Below are 26,497 nucleotides of genomic sequence, written 5' to 3'. Positions count from 1 at the left end.
AATGTCTTAAAACATTAAATAACATTCAAACATTAAATAAACCCAACAGGATATTTTTGCCACAAATATGGATTCATGCAGCTTAGTTACCATCAAGTACAAGGTATAGTTCGGTTAATACTAAGGAAAAATAAAAATGAGGCCTATGGGAGATACACTACTCTATGTATAGCCATATTTAGAGCAATATCTAATTAGGTGTACTTGACTTACCCGGCTTCGATCATATTCTTTTCTGGAAGCAGCAAACAGTTGAGCATTAGATATTGCAATACCACAGAAAGGCAGGTACATCTGCATTACCTGTCAAGAACAAACATAAACCGGTAAGAATATGATATTCATCATTTTCTAGTCATCAAGAGAGAATGCCATTATTTGCATAGGGACAGTAATACAGAAAATATAAACACTCCATATGCACTTCATTTTATTTGAATCAACATAGTACACAGAAAAAAAAATTCTGCTAAAGTTTCCTTAATACCAAATATGAATAAAACAAATTAATTCTAGACTACATGGTTTATCATGTGCAAGAGAAATATTTCCGGTTTATAATTAAACTGGAATTTCCATCAATTCAGTAATGCATTGTACATGTATTTAATAATAGGACTATTATTTTGATAGCAATTCACTGGGGGTCATTTATAAAGTTCGCGCAGCGCATATTTTTCGCAAATGGTTGTATTGCGCATGTTTTTTGCTGAGCGTTAATATATTGCACTGCTCTGCCCGTCTTTCCGGTTTTCGCAGTGTGAATAAATTTTCACGCGCAAATGAGACAGGAGTTTGCGCGAGTGCACCCAATGTGCGAGGTTGTTGTGCGCGAAAATAGCATTAAATTCGCAGTTTGCAAAACTGTTTTGCGAATATTTTATCCGCCACCAAAGTTGTGGCGTAATTGAGTCGCAGAGTGTGCGCATAAAGATTCGCAATTTGCGAATTGTGACATATTTATAAAGCCCATTTAGACATTCGCATTGTGAATAAAAAATTCGCAATTCTGTATGCACCCTCTTATTCAGCTTTATAAATATAACCATGCGCAGGGCAAATATATTCACTTTGTGAACCAATCTGCCCTGCGCAAATTTTATAAATGACCCCCACTGACTTCCAAGGGCAGTAAAAGATAATTAGGTTTTTTTCTGCTCTCATATTACCAAAAATAAGTTCCTTATCTTCCTACTGGAAACAATGAAATTTTATCAGAATTATTAAAAAAAACAATGTTAAAAAAGAACGCCTAACTAAAGAAGCAGGCTAATTACATGCCGTATAGTAGTAAATTATCAAGCAGAAAACAAGTTTAGCCTGTAATACATGAATTTATATTGCCATGTAGCATCAGCTTATATTACATCCCAACTTAATTTTCTGCTTGATAATTTGTAACAACCCCTAAGTTTAGATTCTCAATGGCTGCTCAGAGCTCACTGAGAATGTGAGTGTCTCAGACACTTTCCAATATGGTGACCCCCTGTGACAAGTTTGAAGTCCTGGATCATTGCTGTTATTGAGAGCATTCAAAGTGTAATCATACAGGGAGTAAGAAATGTTAGTAAGGGAATAACATTTTAAAAGAGTTTTTTTTATAGGAACAACCCCAGCATGAAGGGCACATATACTGTATATCCAGCAATATCAAGAATTGACCAGCCCTATTAGGATGATATTTTTGCTTATGTAGCTAGGCACGAAAAATGCTCTTAAAATATTCACAAGGTTTATTTATCAAAATCTCCTTCTTGAGAGATCAGGTTCCACCATAGGAAACTCATGGAACATATTTAATTTGTGTCTCCTCCTAATTAATGGTTTATTGTATTTACTTAATCAAGAATGTCTGCAGGCACACCCTATCACAGCTACAGCAGCGCAACTAGAGGGGGGCGGGCCCTGGCGCGGGACGTGCAGCCCCCCTCCGTACACCCGGAAACGGCCTCATATACAGGCGCATTTGCCTAAAAACACAGTGGTGTGCGAGCTGCCGGGGGGCCCTGAGGGGGTGCGGGCTATGGCCCAATTGCACCCCCTGCTCCCCCGGTAGTTACGCCGCTGCACAGCTACCTGGTGCTGTGATACTGCAAGAGACAGGTACCTTCCTTAATATCTATGCACAAGCAGGACCAGCATACGGAAGCACCTGTCTGGGGATGTTCCCGTGTGGTTTATTAGTCAAAATTGGAAACAATGTTTTGAGGGCATTCCCCTTTGTCAGGTGTGCAGAAATCAATTACTAAGTACTTTAAATATGTGCTCCTATAGTAAACAAATTCCATATAGAATGGTTTATAGTTCAACCACACCAATTTAAAATCAATTGTGATACAAAGGGGCAAATTCACTAACAGGCGAAAATTCGCCAGCAATGGCTTTGCGCACATCGCAACACTTCGGCAGGCGTAAATTCGCCTGGACAACGCTAATTCACGAAGATCCGAAGTTGCGCACAGGGTACTGAATGCTGGCGAAATTACGCCAGTGAAATTACGCTCACCAGTTCGAAGTTACGCTAGAGTTGGCTAATTAGCATACGGTGTGCAGTTAAAGTACAATGGCCGTATATGCTGCAGCAAATACATTACACTACACAAGGCCAGGGAACCTTAATAAAATTATATAGAGTTGTTATAATGCCCTACAAATGTGCCCACAGTATAGTTTAGGTGCCATATGTTAGCAAATGTAGGGGGGAAGGAGGGTACCCCAAAAAAAATTACGACTTTATCACCCTCTAAATAGGAAAAAAACACCAGCGTTTTTAAGGCCTTAGAAAAATTTTCAACTTTTTTTTGAGGAACTCCTATCTACTCTATTGCACTTCACTTGGTCTGAGGTGGCGAAGGCAAGTCTGGCGATAGAGGGAATGGTCAGTAAAATCAAAAACCTAGTGAATTTGCGTAGTAAAGTTCTTTCACCAGACCGAAAATTCGCCTAGCGAAGTTGCGCACGAGTCTATTTCTTTGGCGAAATTACGCCAGTGAAATTACGCCAGCTACCTTTAATAAATTGGCGAAGTACCGAAATGACGCCACTATGGCGAATTTTCGCCAGCGTTAGCCACTTTGCCCATATTTAGAGTCATATTTAGAGTACATACTTACATAGTCTATTAGAATGCTGTACATCTATTCATAAAAAGTAATTTAATATAAACACTTTCCACTGAAGTTACAAAATGTTATATTTTTTTAAATTGCCCAATCTTGGAAATACAGGAAGCAAATACGTTTCACAAAAGGAAACCCTTAAAACAAAATACAATACTTATGTTCTCCATGAATTCTAGTTTTCTCTTCTCTGTGTCAACTGTGATTTGCCTCTTTATATGATTGCTTTCTATTATTTATACCTTTATAGAACAGGTTCTGATAGTTGAACAGTAACAATCTTATTTTTCTTAGATACAGATGTTGTTTACAAGCAAATGGTCTATTCCCAGGGGGAAAAATATGTAGAAATCTGGGGCATAAGATGTTTCCAAGGTCCATTAAGATAAAAAAAACTGTATTTGGTTGAAAGTTCCACATTGCAGTTAGAGTTATATGTCCCGTGGTCACTCATTGGCTTCTGCTGGAAAAGTGATATGTCAAGAATTGCTCTGCAGAAGAAACTGTCAGTATGGGACTCATCAAAAAAATGCTGCTGTGAGCATGGCTCTAATGTCAGGAATAAGATTTAAAAAATGTAAACTCCCTTCATAAAACACATTTCATTTACCGAAATTCTAAGTATTTTTTCTTCTATGCATTCACTCGAGCTAAGTAAATGTGCCCCTTAGAGTAGCAATTGTACAATGCTAGCGGAATAATGTCCACAGAAAATTGAAGTAGGAGGGTGAGTGAAAGCAAAGTCAGCCTCACTATAAACCCCTAGCTAACTGAATTCTACTGCGCATCCCCTCATCTCCCACCTCATCCCCCAGCCTCATCATAACTTGATATTCCAAATTTTCAAATTTTGCTATAAAAGGGTTTATTTGCAATTAGAAAATATCCTTTATCAAAAGAACCCCCTATATAGTTTAAAGTCAATGCATCCCAAAATAGGGAAAATGGTTATTCATAATGAAATATCACGACATTAACCAGGCTTTTGCAATTTCTGTAACAACTTTATATTGGTTCTGATGTTTAATTTAATATGCTAACATGTCATCACTGAATGCAAATGAAAAATCAAAATGAAAATCTAGGTTACATTTTAATATGCCCTGGCAAAGTTACCTTCAAGTGTAGTGATATTTTAACAGTGCTCCTTTGAAGACTTACTGTAAAAATAGATTTGACCTAATCAGCCAAATGCCTTTTGGAATTCCAGCACTAGATGATGATAAGCCTCTTGACAGTTCTCCATTTGAAGAACAGACTCTGCTCCCTTCTACTGACAAGTCATGTTAGTGTGGGATGCCTAAGCATGGCCTCACTTTTTGTTTAAAGGAAAATTATTAGCATACATTATTGCTATTACTGTATAACTATAAACTTATATACCTATATGATTTTCTCGCAATAAACCATGCCCTTTATTCCAAACCAACCCCAAGTTTAGTGGAACCTTATACAGAGTATTACAAATGCAGATTTATTTGGTGGGAGAAAAGTATTATTTTCTGTTCTTCTGCAATGCAAAAAAAAAAAAAAGGTTTTTAGTAAATATGCTCCCTAATGCCCTCACATTCATCCTATGTTGAAGGTGGAAACAACCATCAATTCAGTATTTGGTTGTACTGTAATAACCAAGATTATCTATATCTCAAACAAGTACCAGTCAAGAATCATTTCTAATCTCTAAGTAGGCTATTAGCTAGTACAGCAGCATTTGGGGGTTTTATAGACAGATAATCACATCTGAGGAAGTGCCTAGTATAGGGGCATGAAATGTGTAGGACTCTACAGACCCACTGTATGTATCGCACTGTATGCAGAAATAAAGCCGCACTGATATTGTAAAAGGCGTCCCTCGGTATGTTTGGTCAGCTCTCTGCACGTAAGTTATTTGCTTTCTTTGTCAGAATCTTCGGGGCAAATTCACTAAAGCGCGAAGCGCCGAACGCTAGCGTTAATTCGCTAGCGTTGGCCATTTTCGCTACTGCGCAAATTCACTAACGAACGCTGGCGTAGTTTCGCTAGTGTTACTTCGCAACCTTACGCCAGGCGAATCTTCGCTAGCGACGAAACTACGCAAATTCACTAACTTGCGCAGTGTAGCGAACGCTACCTTTTACGCTAGACTTCCTTCGCCACCTCAGACCTGGCGAAGCGCAATAGAGTAGATAGGGATTGTTTAAAAAAAAGTCAAAATTTTTTCTAAGTCCCAAAAAACGCTGGTGTGTTTTCTACATGACGGGTGATAGGCTGAAAAAGATCGAAAATTTTTTGGGGCTCCCCTTCCTCCCCCCTACATTTCCTGACTCATGGCAACTTACCTAGACAGTGGGCACATGTGTAGGGCAAAATAAAATTTTTATTGGCTGATTTGAAGGTTTTCTAGGCATTTGTAGTGCAGATACGTGTTCCTCCATTGAAATTTGAATTTCGTGGCGTATGCAAATTAGCCTTCGCTAACGCAACTTCGCTTTATATAGCGAAACAACGCTAGCGCAACTCCGCAACCTTTCGCTACCCCTGTGCGCAACTTCGCATTTAAGTGAATTTGTGGAGCGCTGGCGAAAATTCGCCTGGCGAAGTGCGGCGAAGAGCGGCGAAGTTGCGCCTGGCGCAACTTCGATTCTTAGTGAATTTGCCCCATCGAGCAAGTTGCCGAAGTCTCGTGAGAGCTAGTGACCAATAACGAGACAGACATTTTTCTCTGTTCTGAATTAACCTGTCTTTCTGTGAGATAACATCAAAGGGGATCAGCAGTTTTCCATGTTTTCTTGCTTTACTGTTTGTGAAATTGCGAGGGCATGGTGTTATACAAAAACTACTAATTGGGGTAATTTACACAAACGACAAAGTGGATAGTTAAAATTGTTATATATAAAATGTTAAAACCACACTTAAAATCTCAAATAAAGGGAAATATTGATATAGTTCAAAATCCCTGAAAGCAACCTTTAAATATTCCCCAATAAACGTTGGGTTTTCGTTGTTTAATATACAGTAGCTTATTCCATGCCATCCCAAGAGTTACAAAGCGTAAGAATAGTTACTCACTAGTTTAATTACAGATTTTCAAAATGAAAAAAAAGGTTACAATTAACCTGTCAATGGATTTTGTAAAATCTTGTCAAGCAATAAAATCCTACATATAATAAATTAAACAAAAATTACTGTATAACACATAAAAAATGATTTTAAAAACATGTTTTTAGAATCATCTGTAAAGAGTCACGGGTAAGTTCATTGACAAACAAAAGAAATATGTTAAATGTTGAATACTGTATGTTTACAGTATAGTTCTATATAAAACATGACATTGGAAGTTAAACTAAGCCTTCATAAAGGGTGGTCTAGTGGCAATATTATTTTTCCTAATTTTACTCTCTTTTATTTGATCTTTTTACTCTTTTTAATTGCCCTAATCCCATCTTCTTGTCTAAATTTACTACACTCTCTTTCTTGTTTACCTGAAGCCTTCCCATACTTCTTTAACACCCCTTTTCAGCACAATATTTGTATTTCAGCTTTCATTTAATAACAGTCACCTCCCATAACACTTAACTTCTGTATATGAACATATATGAAACCTTTCAGGGCATATCACTATACAGTTACACAGGCAATACTCCATAATTATATTAATTGAGATATATAGATAGATAGATAGATAGATAGATAGATAGATAGATATGAATAAATGTAAAGGCTACCCATATGGGACCAGGAATCCAAGCAAATAATACTCAACACCTTGGGGATAAGAGTAAGTTCGCTCTAGGTAGACGCGCGACTGTGAATGAGTGTGGTGGGGGGTAACATAAGCCTAGGGGTCCACAAATTGTAAATCTAAGAGTTCAAGTGTTAGAGGAAACACCTATCCCATTGTAAGCACAAAAGATGCGATAGATCCACAATTTGTTTCAAGATTCAGCTAATCTCTAGATTTCCCATATAGACAAACTAATATAGTGCATGTTTTCCTTATCAACACACTGGGGGTATCAGGAAAGACATCTGTTAATATACAGTAATTGTAATTTTAATATAATTTTTTTGCTCAAATACAAAAGTGATACACATTTTGTATAATCATTTTACGTTTTTATATGCAAGTTCCCATTTAAATTTGGGTTGGCATCTAGCTAGGTCTGTGGAGAATTTAGTTCTTTGCCGAATCCAAAGATTACTGATTCAGGGCATTCCTATTAATTATTCCATGTGTATATATATTCACTTTCTTTAGAAGCCAAAACATTATAAACATTACTGTCTTATTCCAATCATATTCTACCTAGGTTCAGGGTATACAGTAACAAAATATTAATTATATATACATTTTTAAAGTGTAACAAAGGAAAACAACCTTTCAACTGAGAAATCAGAAGCAGCTTTATGAAATCTTTATGACACTAGGGAACAAAGTCAAGAACGTACTTTTAAAAGCTGAACAGCAAAAGGAAAAGCAAATGTGCAGTGAAGAAATAATGTAGGCAAATAAAGCAATACAAAAGAAAAAACATGTGCACAATAGGTACATATATATATATATATATATATATATATATATATATATATATATATATATATATATATATATAGTGCTATAGTACATTGAGTGGCATCGTCTCTGCTAAGAGCTTACCCATATATATATATATATATATATATATATATATATATATATATATATATATATATATATATATATATATATATTTGTGCTCCTGATGAGACCTTTCTTTCAGGGGTGAAGCCCTTGTAACGTTGTAGAGGCAGGGTGTAGTGGAACTGTAATAAAGTACTATGCACAATAATTGGGAGCCAGTGGTTCTTTATGCTTAACCAGAGAATTTAGTTTATTCAACAATTTCATCCACATAGGAGTACATAGGAATCATCAAGAACAAAGAGCAACAGAGGATAGCTTATACTCACAAGCACCAATGATCAGCTTAGTCCCTGCAGGCAAGTGAACATATACAGCAGCAGTTGAAGGTACACCCAGCTTTCAGCCTTTTCCCTAAGTGGAACACAGGGGAATCTCTACATCTCTAAATCTGTACGCTTAGTCCCTACTTCTGGGCAATTGGTACATAGGATCTTAATCCCTCTCACTCTCCTCGTCTGAGCCTTAGGCTGCTTAACTAAATAACCTGTCTGTTACTCCTAGAGTGACGTATTACAGAGTATAGCTTATCTTTTACTAGGCCTAATGTACATAGGTTCCACTACCCATTACCTTCCTGCCTGCTTGGAATCTACTGTACACTGTGAGAACACCAAGGGGCATATCTTAAGGCAGACTAATGAAATAGGTCCCCATTAGGACCCATTTAAGTTTCTATAACAATGAGGATTTGCCTGCCAATAGCTTTGCTAAATGTACACAGATTTACGATAGTAGAGATCATTAGTAAAATAGTGTATGCAGTGGCAAAGAAAGCTTCAAAATAAGCGTACATAATAAGGGAGGTTTTTAAAATTGTATATACGGTTAGAATTGCACTTCCTAAAGCAAATTGCAACCCACAAAAACCCAACAGTTCAAGGTACAGCAATCCACTATCCACAGTTCATCCCACAGGTATGGGATCTGTTATCTGGAAACCTGTTACCCAGAAAGCTCCGAATTAAGTGAAGGCTGACTCCATTTTATATAATTAATTCAAATTTATAAAAATTATTTAGTTTTTCTCTGTAATAGTAAGACAGTACCTTGTACTTGATCCAACCTAAAATATAATTCATCCATTTTGGAAGCAAAACCAGCATATTGGGTTTATTTAATGTTTAAATGATTTTCTAGCAGACGTAAGGTATGAAGATCCAAATTACAGAAAGATCAGTTATCTGAAAACCCCCAGGACGCAAGTATTCTGGATAACAGGCTCCATACCTGTATCTGCTTTATTTGCCTCTAAGTTCCAGGTTCCTTCTTACACCTCTCATATTTTTTATCTTTTTAAAAGCACATGCTTATTATATTCTGCCTACTGTTACATGCATCAAACCATCAGTGGTGCAGCAAAGTCTTAATTCAATGGAGAAACACCACAGTCACTTGGAAAATTGCTTAGTTCCTGAAACATGAGGTCTGTTGTATTTACATTGAATTAAGATATGATCTAGAAACCCTAAACTACCTATCCACTGACCAAAAATGCCAGTAATGACTAGATGCCACTTTTTAAAATTAACAAAATCTACAGTATGTGCCAGGAAACTGTAAACTATTTAGAACACAGGGACTAACAAGGACAAGAAGTATATTGTACAGTTCTTCGGTATATTAAATGCACTCAATAGCTTTTTCTTTCCTTTTGGCTCTACCATGAACTAAAACTAAATTTGAAGTTGAACATAAACAAACCCTTGGATAAAAAGCAGAACTACCAACGACTGGAAACATCATCTTCCACCAGGCATGTTTGGGAGCAGATTGTTTCTCCATTCAAAAAGATGATAGCTCTACTTGTTTGGTGGTGTTGCCAGCTCTGAGGACATAGCACTATTCTGTGAGGCAGCAGGGTATACAGTATGTAGGTAGTTGTATTTTGTTAAAATCAGCAATAGAATATTTGAGGTGTGGGACCTGTGGGATCCCATCCTGCGACATATAACCAGATCACTGTGGTGTTAAAAGAGAAGTTGGATAGCTTGAATATGTTGATCTCTGGCATTTATCAAAATGTTTTATTGTAAAAAAAAAAAATGCTACCCATCTTTCCATGCAACATAGCTTCTGCTGGAAATACAGAACAGACCATTTTCCTTCTAGAATGTACTTTAGTTTGACTGCCTACCAATGAAGTCATTTTCTTTATATAATGTTTAAAGCTCATCTGTTTATTGGCTTATCAATCACCCTGTCGAAACGTGCACGTTATAGAATGCTCTGCAGAATATTCTGAAAGATTGCCTATACAATTGGTAATTTATCAGAGTGCCCAAAGGAGATACACATACGCATTTCAAATGTTATGGTTCTCTTAAACCATTGGGAATGCTCAGTGGAGCTCATTGAAGATTCACAGATGTTCAGCACATTTTAACATTCTCTACATGAAAGCCTTCTGTGAATATTGTGAAGTAGCACAGATTGTTGCTAGCAATACCACCTCCACCTTCTTGCCAAATAACAAGAATCAGAAATATGGGCACACCTGTTGATGCTGCCATTCTTAAAGGAGAACCAAATTATAAAATGTATTTTTACTATGTGCAAACTGCAATTAGAATATATTAGACTGACATAATTTGATCAACAGAATGCCAAGGAGCAACTGGCTGCCCATGCCCCTGTTAGTTATCTTAGTGGGTCAGCATGAAGGCTCTTTTAATGGTGCACCTCTGTGGCATGGCCACTCTAAGCTGGTAGGAAGACAGGGTAGAGGGAGCACACCCTGCACATGCTAAATGGGAAGGCAGTACAAAAATGCTGCTGTGTCATTATTACCACAGTTTTGAACAACATCAGGTGGGGGAGTGTTGTTCCACACCTCTCATCATCACAGCCTGATGAATGTGCAGAGAAATAAATACTCCAATGAACATGACACATACCGTAAACACCCAGCATGAACTTTCATGAACAGCAAAACCAAAGGCAGAAGTGGCATAACCGACTATTTTACATACCTTGATTTTAAGTTTTCCCTCATTTTACATTTTGTGTGGTCTTACCTATATATTATGTATAATACATTTCCCTGATTTTACACCATTGTTTTTATGGACCCCTTAAAAAATGTAAAATGGGGGTTCTACTGTATATTAATCCCTTTTAAAACTTTAACAGCACCTAAACAAATTCTGCCAAGACCTCTCACTTGTGTTTCTTACAATGTCTCTGATTTCTGACCATTATATATAAAAATACACACAATAATATTTATTACTATGATTTTCCTTTTTGAAAAAAGTCACAAAAAAACATATTACAGTTAATGAAACCCACTAAACAAATGAATGACACTTGATACTTTATTATGTGAGTAATAAATACTGCTACAAGTTAATGCTGCTACAAAGGTGAGGTCACTGGCGTAACTATAGAGGAAGTAGACCCTGCAGCCGTGGGGTACCCAGGGAACCGGAGGCTTGGACTGCAGGTCTGCTTTATCTACAGTTAAGGAAATTCCACCTCCCCAGACACTCTCTTTTCTGCTGCAGTGCATGGGGCTCTGAGTGACTTTGTTACACCACTAGGTAAGGTTTCTCAGTTATTCAAGTTAAACAGATTACTTCCCAATAAGTCTACAGAAGACTTCAGAGAATAGCCCCCAGGGTTGCCCCCTGATATTTATTAGCTACAGTGACAAAGACTGCTCAAATTCCTCTCTCTAGCCCATGTTCCTTGTAAACTTTACAAGCTACCATTAATCTGGATATGGTGTTGTAGTGATATGGGTGTGGTTTAAAGTGGGTGTGGTTTAAAAACAGGGAGTGGTCAACAATGGCTTGCATTATCGGCCCTCCGTCACTTCTCAGGTGTAGAAACTTCCCATTATCCCTTCCGGAGACTGATGATATGAATAAATACAGTACATTGAAGAGAATCTTTTTAAAGGATTTATTAGAAAGTTTATTTCTCCTGCTGGAAGCAGGACAGGAGGATAGGAGTCTTAAACCCTGTATTGATTATCTAGACTTGAACAGTGTCAGACTGGGACACTATGGGCCCACCCAAAAGCCTTAGACCTAGGGCCCACCAAAAAACCTTAGTACTGAGAGTGGGCCCATGGTCTATTATTCTTCCTCTCCTCGCTCAACCTCTATTCTCCTAGTCTCTTTTCTTTACATACTATAATTGATTATTCCATATATTTAGCCTCTTTTTCTCATAGAAATAGGGATTGACTATGATATCGGCTAAATGTTTAGCAGCAAAAGGGCCCATGGACACCTGGACCTACCGGGATTTTTCCTGGTATCCCTGTGGGCCAGTCCAACACTGGACTTGAACAAGATCACTGTACCTGCTTCCATTGATTCCTGAACTCTTTTAATAGACTGAAAAAAAGCTAAATTAATTTCCATTAATTCATGAACTCAATAGACTGGATAAAAAGCTAAAATCTATTCCAAGTTAGACGTGCGGGGGGCATGGGGGGCCATGTAACCTTATCTGTAGAGGGAGGTAAGTGAAAGACTGCTTTCATTAACAGGTTAGCCACTGTGAAAAGTTGCTTATGCCTTTTGGTTTATGCAATGCCCCAACAGTTTTTCAGGATTTTAAGATTTTATCAACTATATATTTTGTGATATGCCTTAATCCTGTGTTGTGGCCTACTTGGATGATATTCTGGTATTTCCCGCCTCTCTGTCCAAATATACAGTATTTCACAAGTTAAGCTTTTTTGTACATTGCTTGAGGGAAATAATTTGTATGCCAAGCTGACATAAAATTCCCTTTCATGGTTATATGATTTCCTCTTTTGGTTTCCAGATGGACCTTGCCAAAGTATCCCCAGTTAAGAGGCTCTAAGTGTGTATACTACTGCCAGATGCTGTAACTCCTATGTTTATTGCCTGAAGAAGCGGGTCTGAGCCTGTGAAACGTGTTGTACTGATTGGAGTTGGTTAATAAATTTTGACTGCTTAATTACAGTCGTTTTGTGTTTGCTTGGAGGAGGTAAGTCCACTACTGCCTCCTCTGATTACCAAGTTTTTGTTTTTTAACTCGTTTATATCCTTTTGGCGCCTCTGTTCTTTTTATACAATACTAAGTCCACCCTGGGTGGAGGGTTGATACCCTTTTTCTATCTTAAGAGAGCGACATCTTAATCCTGAGTGGGGTCAGGACAATCTCCCCACCTGCCTTTACAGTGGTTGCCTATTGGTAACCCTGGTTTGTGAGTATATGTTATCTACTCTTATTTCATTATCCCTTACCAATACATATTACACTATTGGGGCTCTTTGTGTTCTTTTTGTTTATCTTTTTGTTTATCCCCAGTTAAGGACATTTTTGGGGTTTGACAACTTTTATCAAAGATTTATTAAAAACTCACAGATTGTGGCTCCCATTACTGCCCTTACCCAGCAAAGACTTTAAAACCTGCAGATGCATTATGAAGGTATTTGGCATCGAATGAAAGTTCTACATTTCCTCCATGCCTAATTTTTCTTCCCTGAGTGGGTTATTGGTCCACTATGTCTGATTTTGCCCGTCACCTTGCCACCCCATGAGTGTCCTTCATTCCTCAAACTAATATTGCTCACTCCTTGTGTGGGATCATTCTTTCAGGATTGCCAGCCATCCTGGGTTTAACCAGTTACTTTTGGTGGCCTTCTCTTGCCCAGACTGTCTCAAAAAATGTTACTGCTTGTAAGGTTTTTGAGCAATAGAAGACTTCCCTTCTTTGTGGATCACTTCAACCACCATCTCTATGAACTTTATTGTTGACTTACCTAAGTCTGCCAATTTTACTACCATCCAAGTGGTAGTGGATCGTTTTTCTAAGATGGTACATTGTGTTCCCTTTAAAGAACTCCCGTCAGCTACTAGTTTGGCTGAGAGATTTTTGTCAGATAAATCTTCAGGTTACATGAGTTTCCTTCCTCCGTTGTCTTGGCTTGGAGTATGCAACTTGTTTTCTGTAAACTGTTAGGCATAATTTTGAACTTTTCTTCTGAAAATCACCCTCAAAGCAAAGGCCAGACTGACTGAATTTATCAAGCCCTAGAACAGTTTTTCGTCTGTTTTATTTCTCAAAACTACGATTGCAGGTCCAAAATATCTTCCCTGTGCTGAGTTTGCCCATAATAATGTATGGCATGAGTCCCTGGGCTTCTCTCCTTTCTTTTGTACATATGGTCTTAATTAGTGATGGTGAATTTGTTCGTCAGCATGGATTTGCGGCAAATTTCCGCGACAAAAAAAAATTTGCTGCGACAAAAAATTTTTTTTTTCGAGCATCAAAATTATTTGGACACTTATTGAATTTGATGCATTTGGACAAAAGAGTTGCTTGTAAAAAGAATATTTGCCTTTTGGCACCTTCTCCAAAGTTTGGTCCTTAATTTGTTGGTCCTTTTAGGATCAAAGAACTAGTTGATCGAGTCTGTGTCAACTTGGACATTTCTTCCAGCATGAACATCTCTGACTCCTTCCAGGTTTCCTGATTGAAACCCTTGGTCAAGAAAGCCTTTTCCTTCTTCTTCTCTTCCTCCTGTTTCTGTTAAGGGACATCAGGAATTTATACAGGAATCCGTACAAGAAATTGTAGACTCTCAGAAAGTTAGAGGTAATATTCAATACCTTGTCCATTAGAACCAATGTCACCAGTGCTGTCAAATTTGAAAATATAAACCTTTTCTGGCTCTTTTTCCATTACCTATGCTGGCTCTGCATATACAGTCCCTGACAAAGCTTTTTTTTCCTGATTTTTGATCCCCTGGTCATTGACTCCTGCCTGATTCCCGACTGCGCTTTAATGATGGCTGTCCTGACACTCACTTTCACTTTGCAGCAGAAAGTTCCAGGGCCCCAAAAGGGTGTTGGTGAAGACCGTATCTGGCAGGGCTCTCCTGTTTGCTAAGAGTGCTATCCTCTTAGCAGCCCCCAGGGTTTGCATTATATAGATCATGACAGCTATAAATAAATATCACACAAACACACATGCACACAGATAAAGGTCTAAGAGATGCGATGGAAATGTGTGGGTTGCGTTGGAAGAGAGACACAACTTTTCCAAGCAGTATTGTGTCTTGTGAACTACTGACATACACCCACGCACATTCCTGCAAAATGAAATTCATGGTCTCAGACATAATCTTTAGCACATCTAATGCATGCGGCATTCATAACAGAAGCAGGGGAAATTCTCAGAGTGACTGATGAACCTGAGAAGCGCTCACCTTTGATTGGGCTGCTGTCTGCTTACACTGAACCGGGATTGTCTATAGCAACGTGTTCTTTAAATATGCATTCTAATGAATGAACATAATAACCAAATACGAGGAGGGATCGGTGCAAAGTTCTCAATTCAACTGCTGTTTAAAAACAATGTTTATTGTTATACAGAACTTGTCAGTCAGCTGTTATTCAGCTGAAATATATATATTTCAGAAATGAATTTTCCTTTCTGACAGTAATTCTCAGCTCCTGCAGACGCTGCCACTGTGAAGCCCACTGCTCTTCTTGTGATGTCTTTGAAGACATCATGCCTTTTTCATGGCAAGAAACATTCTCCATGCTCATTAGAAAGGGATCCACTTCAGCTCTCCCAACCTTCAAGACTTTTCTAACACATCTGTCTCACCTTGAAACAGAATTTTCTTCTCTATTATTGTGGCACAGCATTAAATTATTTTACTCCTGATATTTAAGTATGTATGCAACCACTGGAATTTCAAAGGGGATTCCTGTTATCTTAAGCCTTCTTGCTATAATAACAATGCAGAGTCAATGGAATAGCCATGCACATAAAGGGGACATAAAGGTTCCAGGAAAAATGTATGTCAGTGTATCCACTGATAACAAACATATGATGAATTAAAATGTTGTTTTTTAACTGAAAACCACAAAACATTTGGAACTGGTTACAGATCTCAGGTTTGTGTTTTGCAGAAAACAGGGGTGTGGTCAGCAGTGTACCTCTCATATACACAGCCTTCTGCACAGTGACACCCTGAAATAAGGTAGCAGGTACCTCCCGCTTAAAAATTAGCATTGGCTGCTCATTAAGGCAGTGCAACAAGCACCCCTGAACATCAGAGTTAAGTGGTGCTGGCAAGGTTTTGGGCAATAAGCTAATAAAGCAAGCAAGGGTAACTTTTGAAAGCATATCTTTTTAATATGGAGACTGTAATGCCGCAAAACTAGTTTCTGAAATCTTATGTCCCTTTTTTACACACCAGTGTTTGGCCCATAAATATAGCATTGTCTGCACTTGGCAGTGCTATATTCATGAGGGGCAATTGGAGGCACATATGAATGCTCCTGCTATTGCTATAGTAGTTATTGTATGCTGAACAAGCCACTGAATAATAATTACCCCTCCCCATATTTACTTCTACGTCTTTTTGTTATTTTAAAACAAAAAATGCTTTTGCCTTGAGCAGTTGATAACTATTTGTTCACTGTACATGACATGTGGAGAACGTAAGAAACCCACCGCACCCTGAGGTCTGTTTACTGACAATAACCAGAAGTTTAATATCCCTTTTTTTTACATGAGCTCATTCAGTTGGGTTGTAAAAAGGTGCATTAACACTATCTGAGCTGCCAAAATAAATATAGATAGTAAGCTCCCTGCAGCGGAGCAGAGCCCTTTATTATTCTGTAACCCTTGCTTATTAGATTTTTTGTCAGACTCCAGTTTAAGCAATTCAGCGAGGTATACACACAGATACACACAATTTACATAAATATTAATTTTCATTTAACAAAGCCATATTTTTTTATATTTTGAAATTATTTAGTTTTTCACATCCAGCCTAAGATGTTACTTGAGAATACTATCCAAGAGCCAGGCAGACACTTGTCATTTGAAAACCTCCAAATCAGCAGTAAAAGCACATGATCCTTGACTGAAGAGAAAAGTAAGCTTATACCTAAAAGAATTTAAGCCTATGGTTGCAGCTGAATCTGTACTTCTAACCGGAGCAGCTAATTGGAGCACAGAGTTACGTTGTCATAGGAAAAGGGTGTCAACTCAATTACTAACCTGCATTGGAGCAGAGATGCAAGCTTTGTGCCACTGGTCTGTGTCCAAGCATTTATATTGACAAATATACACCCAGACTTGCTTTCAGATTATGATGGAATGTTTTGAGCAAAAGTTCTGCCATTGTATAATTTGGAATGTAAACCAGTACTTATTCAGAACCATTCTGGTAGAGCCTCTCTTCTGGCCAATCCTCTCACAGGACACGACTAGGACAGTTTATAACAAGTGGTCAGTTGGTTGATGAGAACAGAGAAAGAGCAGTGATTGTAAACTGTTATTTTTTTTCGTCTATCTACACAGAAGAAATCACGAAAACCTATTAAAAGCTGTCTAGGTGCTATATAAGTCAATGGGAGGAGCTCTGATCCTATTGTAATATTTTTAAACCAACCAGAATGTTAAGGGTTTTTGGATTTTTTCTTTGCTTGAATTGTCTGAAAAATGAAATGTTTTAGAGTTTTTTTTTTAGAGGTTTTTTTTCGGATCTTTCAGCTCATTTTTTGGAGTGTATGGAGTGTTCATTGTGAGTGTGTGTATGTATGTGCGCTGGTTTTCATTTGGAGGGGTTAAACCTGACTTGGGTTAAGTGGAGAAAGTGCTGATCATGTAATTATTCTCACTGGTTTATATTTACTAGAGGGAGGGGAGATCGCATGGGTGGGATAAGTGCAGGGTAAGGATGTCGACCAATGTTATTTTTCCTCAGGACGAACCATGGTATTAAATCAGTATTGGATATTTCACCTCCTGCTCTTCTGGCTGAACACTGATACAAGCAATTCTCTCTCAGCTGGGGCCTCCTATAAATAATCAGGGCCATATTTACATTGCAGGCGCCCCTAAGCCCTCTGCCGTTCATTGCCCTTGTCCCTTCCTCTTCCTGCACATAAGCAAAATCTCAGCATTGGGTCCGGAGTACTGGGGATTGATTCACAGGATACTTTAAAAACTATTGTATCTCCTGCGAATCACCAGTGCTTCCAAACCAATGTAGGTGTGATTGGGTAGCTTGCCATCTGGGACTTTGTGGCCTTTACACAAATCCGGACCTGTGAATAATAGAGGAAAAGTCTTTTCAAAACTTAAGATAATGGTTTCACTACATGACCTAATGCTTTAAAGGCTAATCTTAGCACACGTTCAGACGCAGAGTACCAGATATAAAGTGGTACCCTAAATATCCATTAATAGTACAAATTGAAGTACTTAAACTTTCAGGTGTTACCTAGGGATACTAACCCCATGCTGATCACCTGCTCAAACTGTTACATATTCACATGGATGCTTGCAAGAAGAAAAATAATGGTAGTAATCCTGGTTACTAATGTTTGTTATTATATTTAAGGGACTTACAATGATGTAGACCAGCTAGGTGTTAATGGGCCCTTCCCTCATGTTGACATCATATACTCGGTTCACTATACTAGGTACTTGAGAATTTGTATCATATCTGTAGCTAAGTGAGTTATAAGAACATTCCTTAGGTTCTATAAAATCTACCAAGCAAAACATTTCTTAAAACAATTCACTTTTATAGGTTTTAGAATTCATGACATTACTTTTCCATGGTTCCTTAAACTAGGAACAATGAAGACAATAATGACATTTTAGGGAGGCTTAGCCTCCCCAAAGAGAGAGAGCACCTTCCATAGTATAGTTTCATGGGAAACTATCTATTGGTATCCTACCTGAATACTCCTTTCCATCTCCTCCCCTTTTCCTTACCACGTACTTAAATCGTGATATATCTATGGAAGGTCAAAATTAAGGAGCCCTTCCAGGTAAAGATATGCTTTCTACTTTTTATATTTTGTCTACTTTTTAATAGATATAGTGCTTTATATCTAGCAACCCTGAAAGCAAATATAGGGTTGTTAATTTTTTTTTTGTATTTATCAAACGTTTATTGACATGTAAATAATATATGAAAACAATAAAGCATCAGATATTCACATTATACATATCATTGCAATATTTGTAGTCCTCCATACATGTTGCAGATATATTCAAGCACATAGACAAAGGAGGGAACATACAAGTTATACAAAAAGTAAAACAACTCAACAAAATAATATACATAAACTATAACAACAATGATAGGGTTGTTAATTGTGGATATGCAAATACATACACATGCAGGTTTTGTAAATAAGGCAGAGCAATCTATCTGATTTAGGCAGGATATAATATGGTTAGAGTAATGTCTGCCATAGTGAAATCTTTTTCCAACTCAACCTGATCACGGGCCCCGCTGGTCCAGATCTGCTCCCTGTCCTTCCTGCCCTCAACCTCCTGCTTCGGCCCCCATTAAAAAAAGGTACGTGCATGCATGTATGTGGGCGGGGAGTGAATCGTGTTGCGGTTTCTGCAAGAGTCCAGAGGTGCTTTGCGCAGGTGGCCCCTGAGACAGCAGCCCCGGTTAGCCCCAGGCCCCCAGTCTGACCCAGAACCTGATTTACATAATTCTGCTCAATAGTGCACTACATATGCAATTGCCAGTTGTCAGTTACTCAATTCACCTGGTTTCTACAGCACTAGAAAGCTAGTGGCAATGTTAGCATTCTGCTAAATAATCCTGGCTCAGCAGTGATATAGTGTGTTTCAGATAGAAGACCTATTTGGAAGTACCACGTGTTATGCACATTGCACCCTGCCCTGTAGCTTGCAGAATTAGGAGCAAATATCAGACTGTCCTGTATGTCATATGAATCACTAGCCCTGGTACAATTTGTAACTTTAATTGTATTAGCGCCATGAATGATAACAATTCACATTGTTAATGGAAACTATACAGAAGCCCCCACTCATAATAATTAGGTTCTTTTAACAGAATATCTCAAGGCCATTTGGTTTTATTAAACACGTTTTGTAAAATAAAGTAAAAAAAATATATAAATATTATTGTATTATTTTAATTATTTACACTGTCAAATGTGCACTTACTTGTGCCACTGGTATCCACCCTCTGCAGGAATCCGTACTGAGTCGTATTTTAAAGAACATATTAGCAAATCGATGTCTTGTTAGACTGAATTATATAATCTGTCAAATTGTCAGTCACGCAGTTACATGAAATAAGGGAATAATACCAATTAAATGTTCTTTTTATTAATATATTGGCACATTTTTTGTCTGTAATTTAAAATGACAACTAAAATCAAGTCTGAAGTCAAAGAAAAGGGGGTCCCTGTCAATGCAACCGCATACAATATTCAACATACACTGTCTGTAATTGAAAATGACAACTAAAATTAAAGGTGAAGTCATAGAAAGGGGGATCTCTGGTGATGCAACTCCATCCTAAACCTACAGCTCTACAATTATGACTACATCACAAATACAGAATTTATATACTTTAAAACAATATTTTTTCTTCACTTACGCATTGTTTTCTCTTCAAAAGAGACCCTATGACACAAGGGAAACAAAGCATCACTAATCCAACTCTCCAAATGTTCTTGGACTACAACTTTGATTATTCCCCATCACTGTCATGGGTTAAAGCTATTCTCTAATGAAAACCCTTCCTGCTCTGTTTATACTTGTTTCTCAGTTTTTGATTCAATGCAATCCTTGCTTAAGAATTTTTATTTACAGCTCTATCCAACTAAACAGCATTATATCCACCTTTGTCAGATTTGAGAAAGGTCAAAGTATAATGTTAGCAAGCAAAGGAGCAAAGGTTGAAAGGTAATCCCTATATGGTAAATAACAAAGCAATGGTAAGGATGATTCTCATTGGCAAATCCTCTTGCATCTTTAATCAAGCTTGTGATGCCTACTTTGGAGAGCAATAGAAAGCAAAAATGGACTTAAGGAAAAATTAGGGCACAAATGCTGCATATTATGCTTTGGAATTATTTACCAGCCCAATGAAACCATAGCTTTAGCCCCTGTAGCGCCGCATCTTCTTTGCTGCTGATTCACAGCACATGCTCTGTACTGCTGTCAGTTATCTGAGCTTAGGGACCAACAGTATATTTAGCACCATAATTAAACAGCTGTGTAGCATCTAGTCTTTCTCTGTGCAGAGAAGAGCACAATGCACCCTACAGTAGTAATAAGGCCAAGAACACTGTGGGTATGCATGTAACTTCTAGTGCAGGCAGCGACTACACTTCCTACAGCCAAATATAGTAAAAAGTGTTACAGCAGCAGTCATAAAGTAATTTTCCTTAATTAAAAGAGACTTTCCTTTAAATGCTGGTCTGCAAAATGCAAGTTGGCAATACTAACAGGTAAGAAAAGCAAATGAAACGTGATTTAGAAAAGTTGTCCTGCATCTGTTAAATGATGGATGAATCATAGACAAAGCCGCTGGAAGATATTTTAGGAGCGGTTTTGTTTTGGTTTATTCATGATGGTTCTTTATGTGGTCATTCAAGGTTTAAAGGAAAAGAAATACCATGTGTCTTTTTTTCATATCTTGAAGAGGTTTGCCACAGGAATACATACCATTTATGAGAAAGTTATCAGCCTTTGTAGTTTTTGCTTAAAGGAACAATAACACCCACAAATGAGTGCCCTAAAGTAATGAAAATATAATGTACTGTTGTGTTGCACTGGTGTATTTGCTTCAGAAGCACAACTATAGTTTATATAAACAAGCTGCTGTGTGGCCATGGGGCAGCTATTAACAGCTGAAAAAGGAGAAAAGGCACACGATAAACAGCAGATAACAGATAAGCCCTGTAGCATACAATGGGATTCTTCAGAATTTATCTGTTATCTATTGTGTGTCCTGTACTTGAAGGGCTGCCTCCATGTATATACAGCAGCTTGTTTATACAAACTATAATTGTTTTTCTGCATCAAGCACACCAGTTTTGCCAGTGCAGGACACCAGTACATTAGATTGTCTTTATTTTAAAACACTTTAATGTTTTGGCGTTACTGCTGTTTTAATGCACTTATCTAGGAGTAAGCAAGAAGTAGATTGTACACATAAGTAATGCTGGCCCTGCACAGTTGCAGTTTCTCAATATTTAACAATTTGACTTAGGGTTGAACAGTGCATACATTAATATAATAAATTTGCCATAAAACTGGATAGCCAAATCATACTGATGGGATGAAATGAACCCAAGGCTGGAAGGTTGAGCAGTGATTCCAATATGGACACCCAACCTGATTATCAGTTGACCTGGTTTTTGACTTGGCTTGATGGTCAATCGTGTGGAAGAAACCCAGCCTATGCAGTTTTACACTTCAAGTCAAAACTGTTTGTGGCCAGCTTAATTCTATCCTGAATGTTAAAGGTCCCACTAATTGTTATTAAAGGTAATTTAACCAAGGTGTTGATTGCAAAATGCAATTTCTTATGGAAATTGCCATTGTGTTTGCACATAATTTAAAGCATTTTCCCTATAATTTCAGACGTATAGTTATGTCTGCCACAATTGCATAACAGGTGCAAGTTACTTCTGACATTTTCATGTGTGAGTGGGAAGGTTGTGTCACTTCCTAAGTGTACAACAACATCCAATTTACTGGGTGTAAATCACCTATTGTCCCAACATGCAGACCCTCGAGCTACCACCAGGTCCATGGTGGTAGCAGCTCAATTACTCCCTAGTATCAGTAGGCAAAGTTGACACAAGTCCCAACTTGGCATCACAAGCTGCTGAGCTGAAGACTGGTCCCATGGTAGCAAAAAAGAAAAATGAACAGTACAGCTGAGAAGAAGAAACCAGAGCTCCCAAAATTGTATATGAAGATTTTTTTTAAGGACTGTTACAAGTCAGCAGTTAGGACTATTCAAATCCCCAGATACATTAGTGACAGGCTACTGCTTGATATCCTTGCTCCGTGGTCATGGATGAGCACAGAAACAGCTAGATTATCACGTGACCCCTTGTGAAAAACTATAGAAAACCTTCATAAAGTTTTAGTCTCATTTGGTGAAATGCACTGTCAATCATATTGTGAAACACCTGCAGCGCATTATCTTGTGATGCCATTACCCAACTCGCTGCTAACAAACAGCATGCAGCCAATCCCCACTCTATGTGAAAGTGACAGCTTTGATTAGCAGAGCATCAGCCACTCCTTTGGGGCTTTCAATTTTTTTGCACTTATTGTAAAGATGAGGACACTTTCTCCCTGCGGTTAAATTAGATACAAAAACAAATATATGAGAGATACATTTTACTCTTGCCAAACTAAGACCTTGTAGTAAGATATTATGGAAGGCAAATTTCTCTATTATCCGAGTGCCTAAGGTTTTTTTCTATCACTAGTGATGGGTGGATTTGCTCTGTTTCGCTTCGAAGAAAAATTTGCGAATTTTCTCGTTTTTGACGCAGGCGTTTCGCGAATTTATTCGCTGGCGGCGAATCGCGCGAATTCACGCCAGGCGAATAAATTAGCCCATCACTATCTATCACCTTAAAAGATTCAGATACAACTTGATAGCACAGAAGCATGAGCTAATGTTGGGTTTATTAAACCTATAGATGCTTCTGGTTTTCAAGCCTTCATTTAGAATTTGTATTTGTTTTCATGGAACTTAGAAATGAGCTACAGCCAGAAACAAGTATATTTGAACATTTATAATGTTTAACTCAGCATGCTTTTTAATTTAAAGGAGAACAAAACATATTATATGAATGTATTATAATTAGTACTAGTAGCAATAACTGTGAGATTTAGTACAGTATACTGTTCTGGGGAGATACCATTAACCTAAGACCCTTTAGATGTTATTGGACTAAAAAAAAGCCAAAGGCATACTGGGATTTAAGGTTACAAAACATCTGAGAGCTCATTTCCAAATGTTATTCAAATGCTGTTCAAAAGTGTAATTGGGTTAATATGTGCACATCAATCATTTAAGCTGGTGTCAATTTCTCCGCTTGCTTGAAAAAATGGAAAAATGCTATATGTGTTTTATCATCGTTATTCATGACTGTACATGTGTTTTTTGTGCAATGTATTTAAATAAATTTGCCCTGTGCTTGCCCGGGTGCCCAGGATTCCCCAGTCTGACATTGCATATGAAACACCTATATACAAATGTATTCAATCTCATAAAGGCTCAAAAAAGACTTCTGCTTGTGTGATCAATTTCCAGTTTTACATTTTCTTTTTAGCCTTTGAGCTTTCATAAGAGGAACACTTTTCTTCTAGTCCAAATATCCAATGCTTGTTTATCTTCAGGTCAACCATCAACAGGCATTTATTCCCATAGAGTTCCCATACTTGCCATTTTATACCAATAACAGAATAAAAGAGAACACAGGCTGATGGAATATTAATCTTATATACTGAACAAATTGGTTACAGTCATTGCATATTACAAGGGAAGTAAAATAAGATTTAGAATTCAATGCTGATAAAAGCTTATTTACTGACATGCAGCTGACTTTGCTAAGACTGTGCATTTCCAGGGGGAACCTTAGTGACTAATGTTCAGCCTGTGGATATGAAAGGGTTCTGTCTGTCAAATTAGCAGTGCAAACTCACAGACCCCAGGGCAGAGATGCAACCCTGCAAGCCTCTATTTCACAGAGAAATAAATTTTTATACTGACTTCAAAACGAAAACATTCCAATGAACTCCATGTAAAGGTCAGTGGTTGCCATTGTTTTTGAAAAACTATCATTTTGTCACTGTCACTTAAGACCATCTAGATTTTCTGAGTTGACAGGGCAAGTTATTCATGCTGTTGGGGCCCAGAAAACATAGGCAGCCTTACCCCTTGCAGGTCAGCAAATTTCCTGTACCCCTACAAATAAATTGCCCACAAAAAGATTGTTTTGGCATCACCTAGTATAACATTTTAAGTCAGAAGCTATATATGGAGAGCAAGAGCCCAACCTGGGCCTCATCAGCAAAATAGTTGTCAGGTTGGTGTAACAGAAAACACAGAACCTCTCTAAATCTGAGCTCAGATCATATCTGGACGACAGGGCTGGGGCACAGTTTACATTTCACCATTACAATTGATGGCATGGCCATTAACCCAGTGAACTCAGCATGCTGGGGGTCATTGTTAAACAGTCCCTCTCCTTCTCTAATCATATTACCGTAATAATCCTGCCAAAACCTGACATATCTTGCTGCTCCTTACCTCTGGAATTCCATCCCTGAATTCCTCCTTAAGGAATCCTCTCTCATTCTCTTCGGAAAAAAAAAAAACTAAGAGCCTACCTTTTGGAGCACTAGAACATTAGCCTAGTTCTGTGCCTACTGACTATGCATTACCTTGTGCACTTTTTCAATTTGTGCCTGTATGTTAGCCTCGCATCCACTTAGACTGTAAGTTCTATGGGTCAGGGACCTACTTTCCACTATGTCTCTTACCACATAACACTTAGGGGGTTATTTATCAAAGTCCGAATTTATCGCAATATTTTCTGAAAAAAATATACACGGGTTTTTTGGGCTTATTAAAATTTTATTTGTGGAAAAAAATCCAAAAAAACGTGAAATATCAGATTTTCATGATTTTTTCAGATTTTCATCCAATTTTCAAGATTTTTTCGGATTTTTCACCTGAAAACTCAAAATTTTGCCCGAAAACTTTGGGGTATTGCCAAAAACTCAGCGCACATCAAAATCATTGGGACTTCTCCCATTGACTTATATGCACCCTCAACAGGTCTGAGATGCCGGATTTTCAGATTCAAACTTTTTTCATTCTCGGGGTTTAATAAATTCCAATTCCATTTTTTTTTTTTTTTTTAAAGTCCGATTTTTGCATTCGGAGTTTAGTAAATAATCTCCTTAAACTCTTTGTCCTGATATGATTCTGTATATATTTATTATGTGATTTGTCTTCCCTGAGTATACTTTATATATATATATATATATATATATATATATATATATATATATATATATATATATATATATATATATATATATATATATATATATAATAAGCAAAAGCCATGAAATCTTGTAAATTATATCCTTATAAAAGGTGAGTACTGGTGTCATCAGTTATAAACTGTGAGTAGTGATGTCATTTCGGTCACATGACTCACTAAATCTTGTGTATTATAATACATAAAGTACTCCCTGTTGCAAAATATGAGGATATTAAAACTTATAATATCCTTCTAATTTACAAAAGGGGGTACTTTATTCACTATATATTGTACTTTTGTGCACTGTACAGTGCTGCGGCTCCTTAACAGCACTTTACAAATAAAGTTATACATACATACATACAAATAGTTGTATGGGAGTCCTGTACTTTATGCACAGTCAGTAGTAGGAATAGTTTGAGGTATGAACTATGAAGCCAATAACCGTATCACTTTACCCTTTACTGCATCCTGCATTTTCATGGCTAGCATGGTTCACTCTTCACCAGGGCAGTGTTAGTGTGTTAAGTTACAATGACATTAAGTCAAGCAGAACACAATAGCCTGTAAGGTAAGAAGTATATATTAAGTATACATTAGAGAATCAGCCAAAAACGTCAACAACACACCAATACTTGTTAGCTATTAGAAAATGGAGCATGAATAATAAATTGAACACCAATTATCCTCAAAAGGTTAAAGGATTATGCTATACCAGAACCTCAATATGTCTTGTTAAAAGCAACATTATCCAGTATTAATGAATACATTTAAAACAGAGTATACAGTTTCTCTATACAATTCACTTCCACAAATTACTTCTTGGGTGAGAAAACATTTCTATTAAAGGTGCACAACAAGCACTAATGACAAATATATTGCCGTAAGTAGAGCA

At 37.5% G+C, this 26,497-nt stretch overlaps 1 protein-coding gene across 1 annotated transcript in view; it reads right to left on the bottom strand.

Moving 5' to 3' along the window:
- Positions 1 to 26,497, bottom strand: part of pde11a.S (phosphodiesterase 11A S homeolog) — a 207,851-nt gene that overhangs the window by 104,124 nt on the left and 77,230 nt on the right. Inside the window, exon 3 of the mRNA XM_018238876.2 lies at positions 214 to 303. Within this exon, the coding sequence (XP_018094365.1) occupies positions 214 to 303 (90 nt within the window). The remainder of the gene's footprint in view (positions 1 to 213; positions 304 to 26,497) is intronic.

This window comes from Xenopus laevis, chromosome 9_10S, assembly GCF_017654675.1.
Source record: "Xenopus laevis strain J_2021 chromosome 9_10S, Xenopus_laevis_v10.1, whole genome shotgun sequence".
NCBI classification, from domain to species: domain Eukaryota; kingdom Metazoa; phylum Chordata; class Amphibia; order Anura; family Pipidae; genus Xenopus; species Xenopus laevis.
This window is presented reverse-complemented; position numbering and strand designations above follow the sequence as displayed.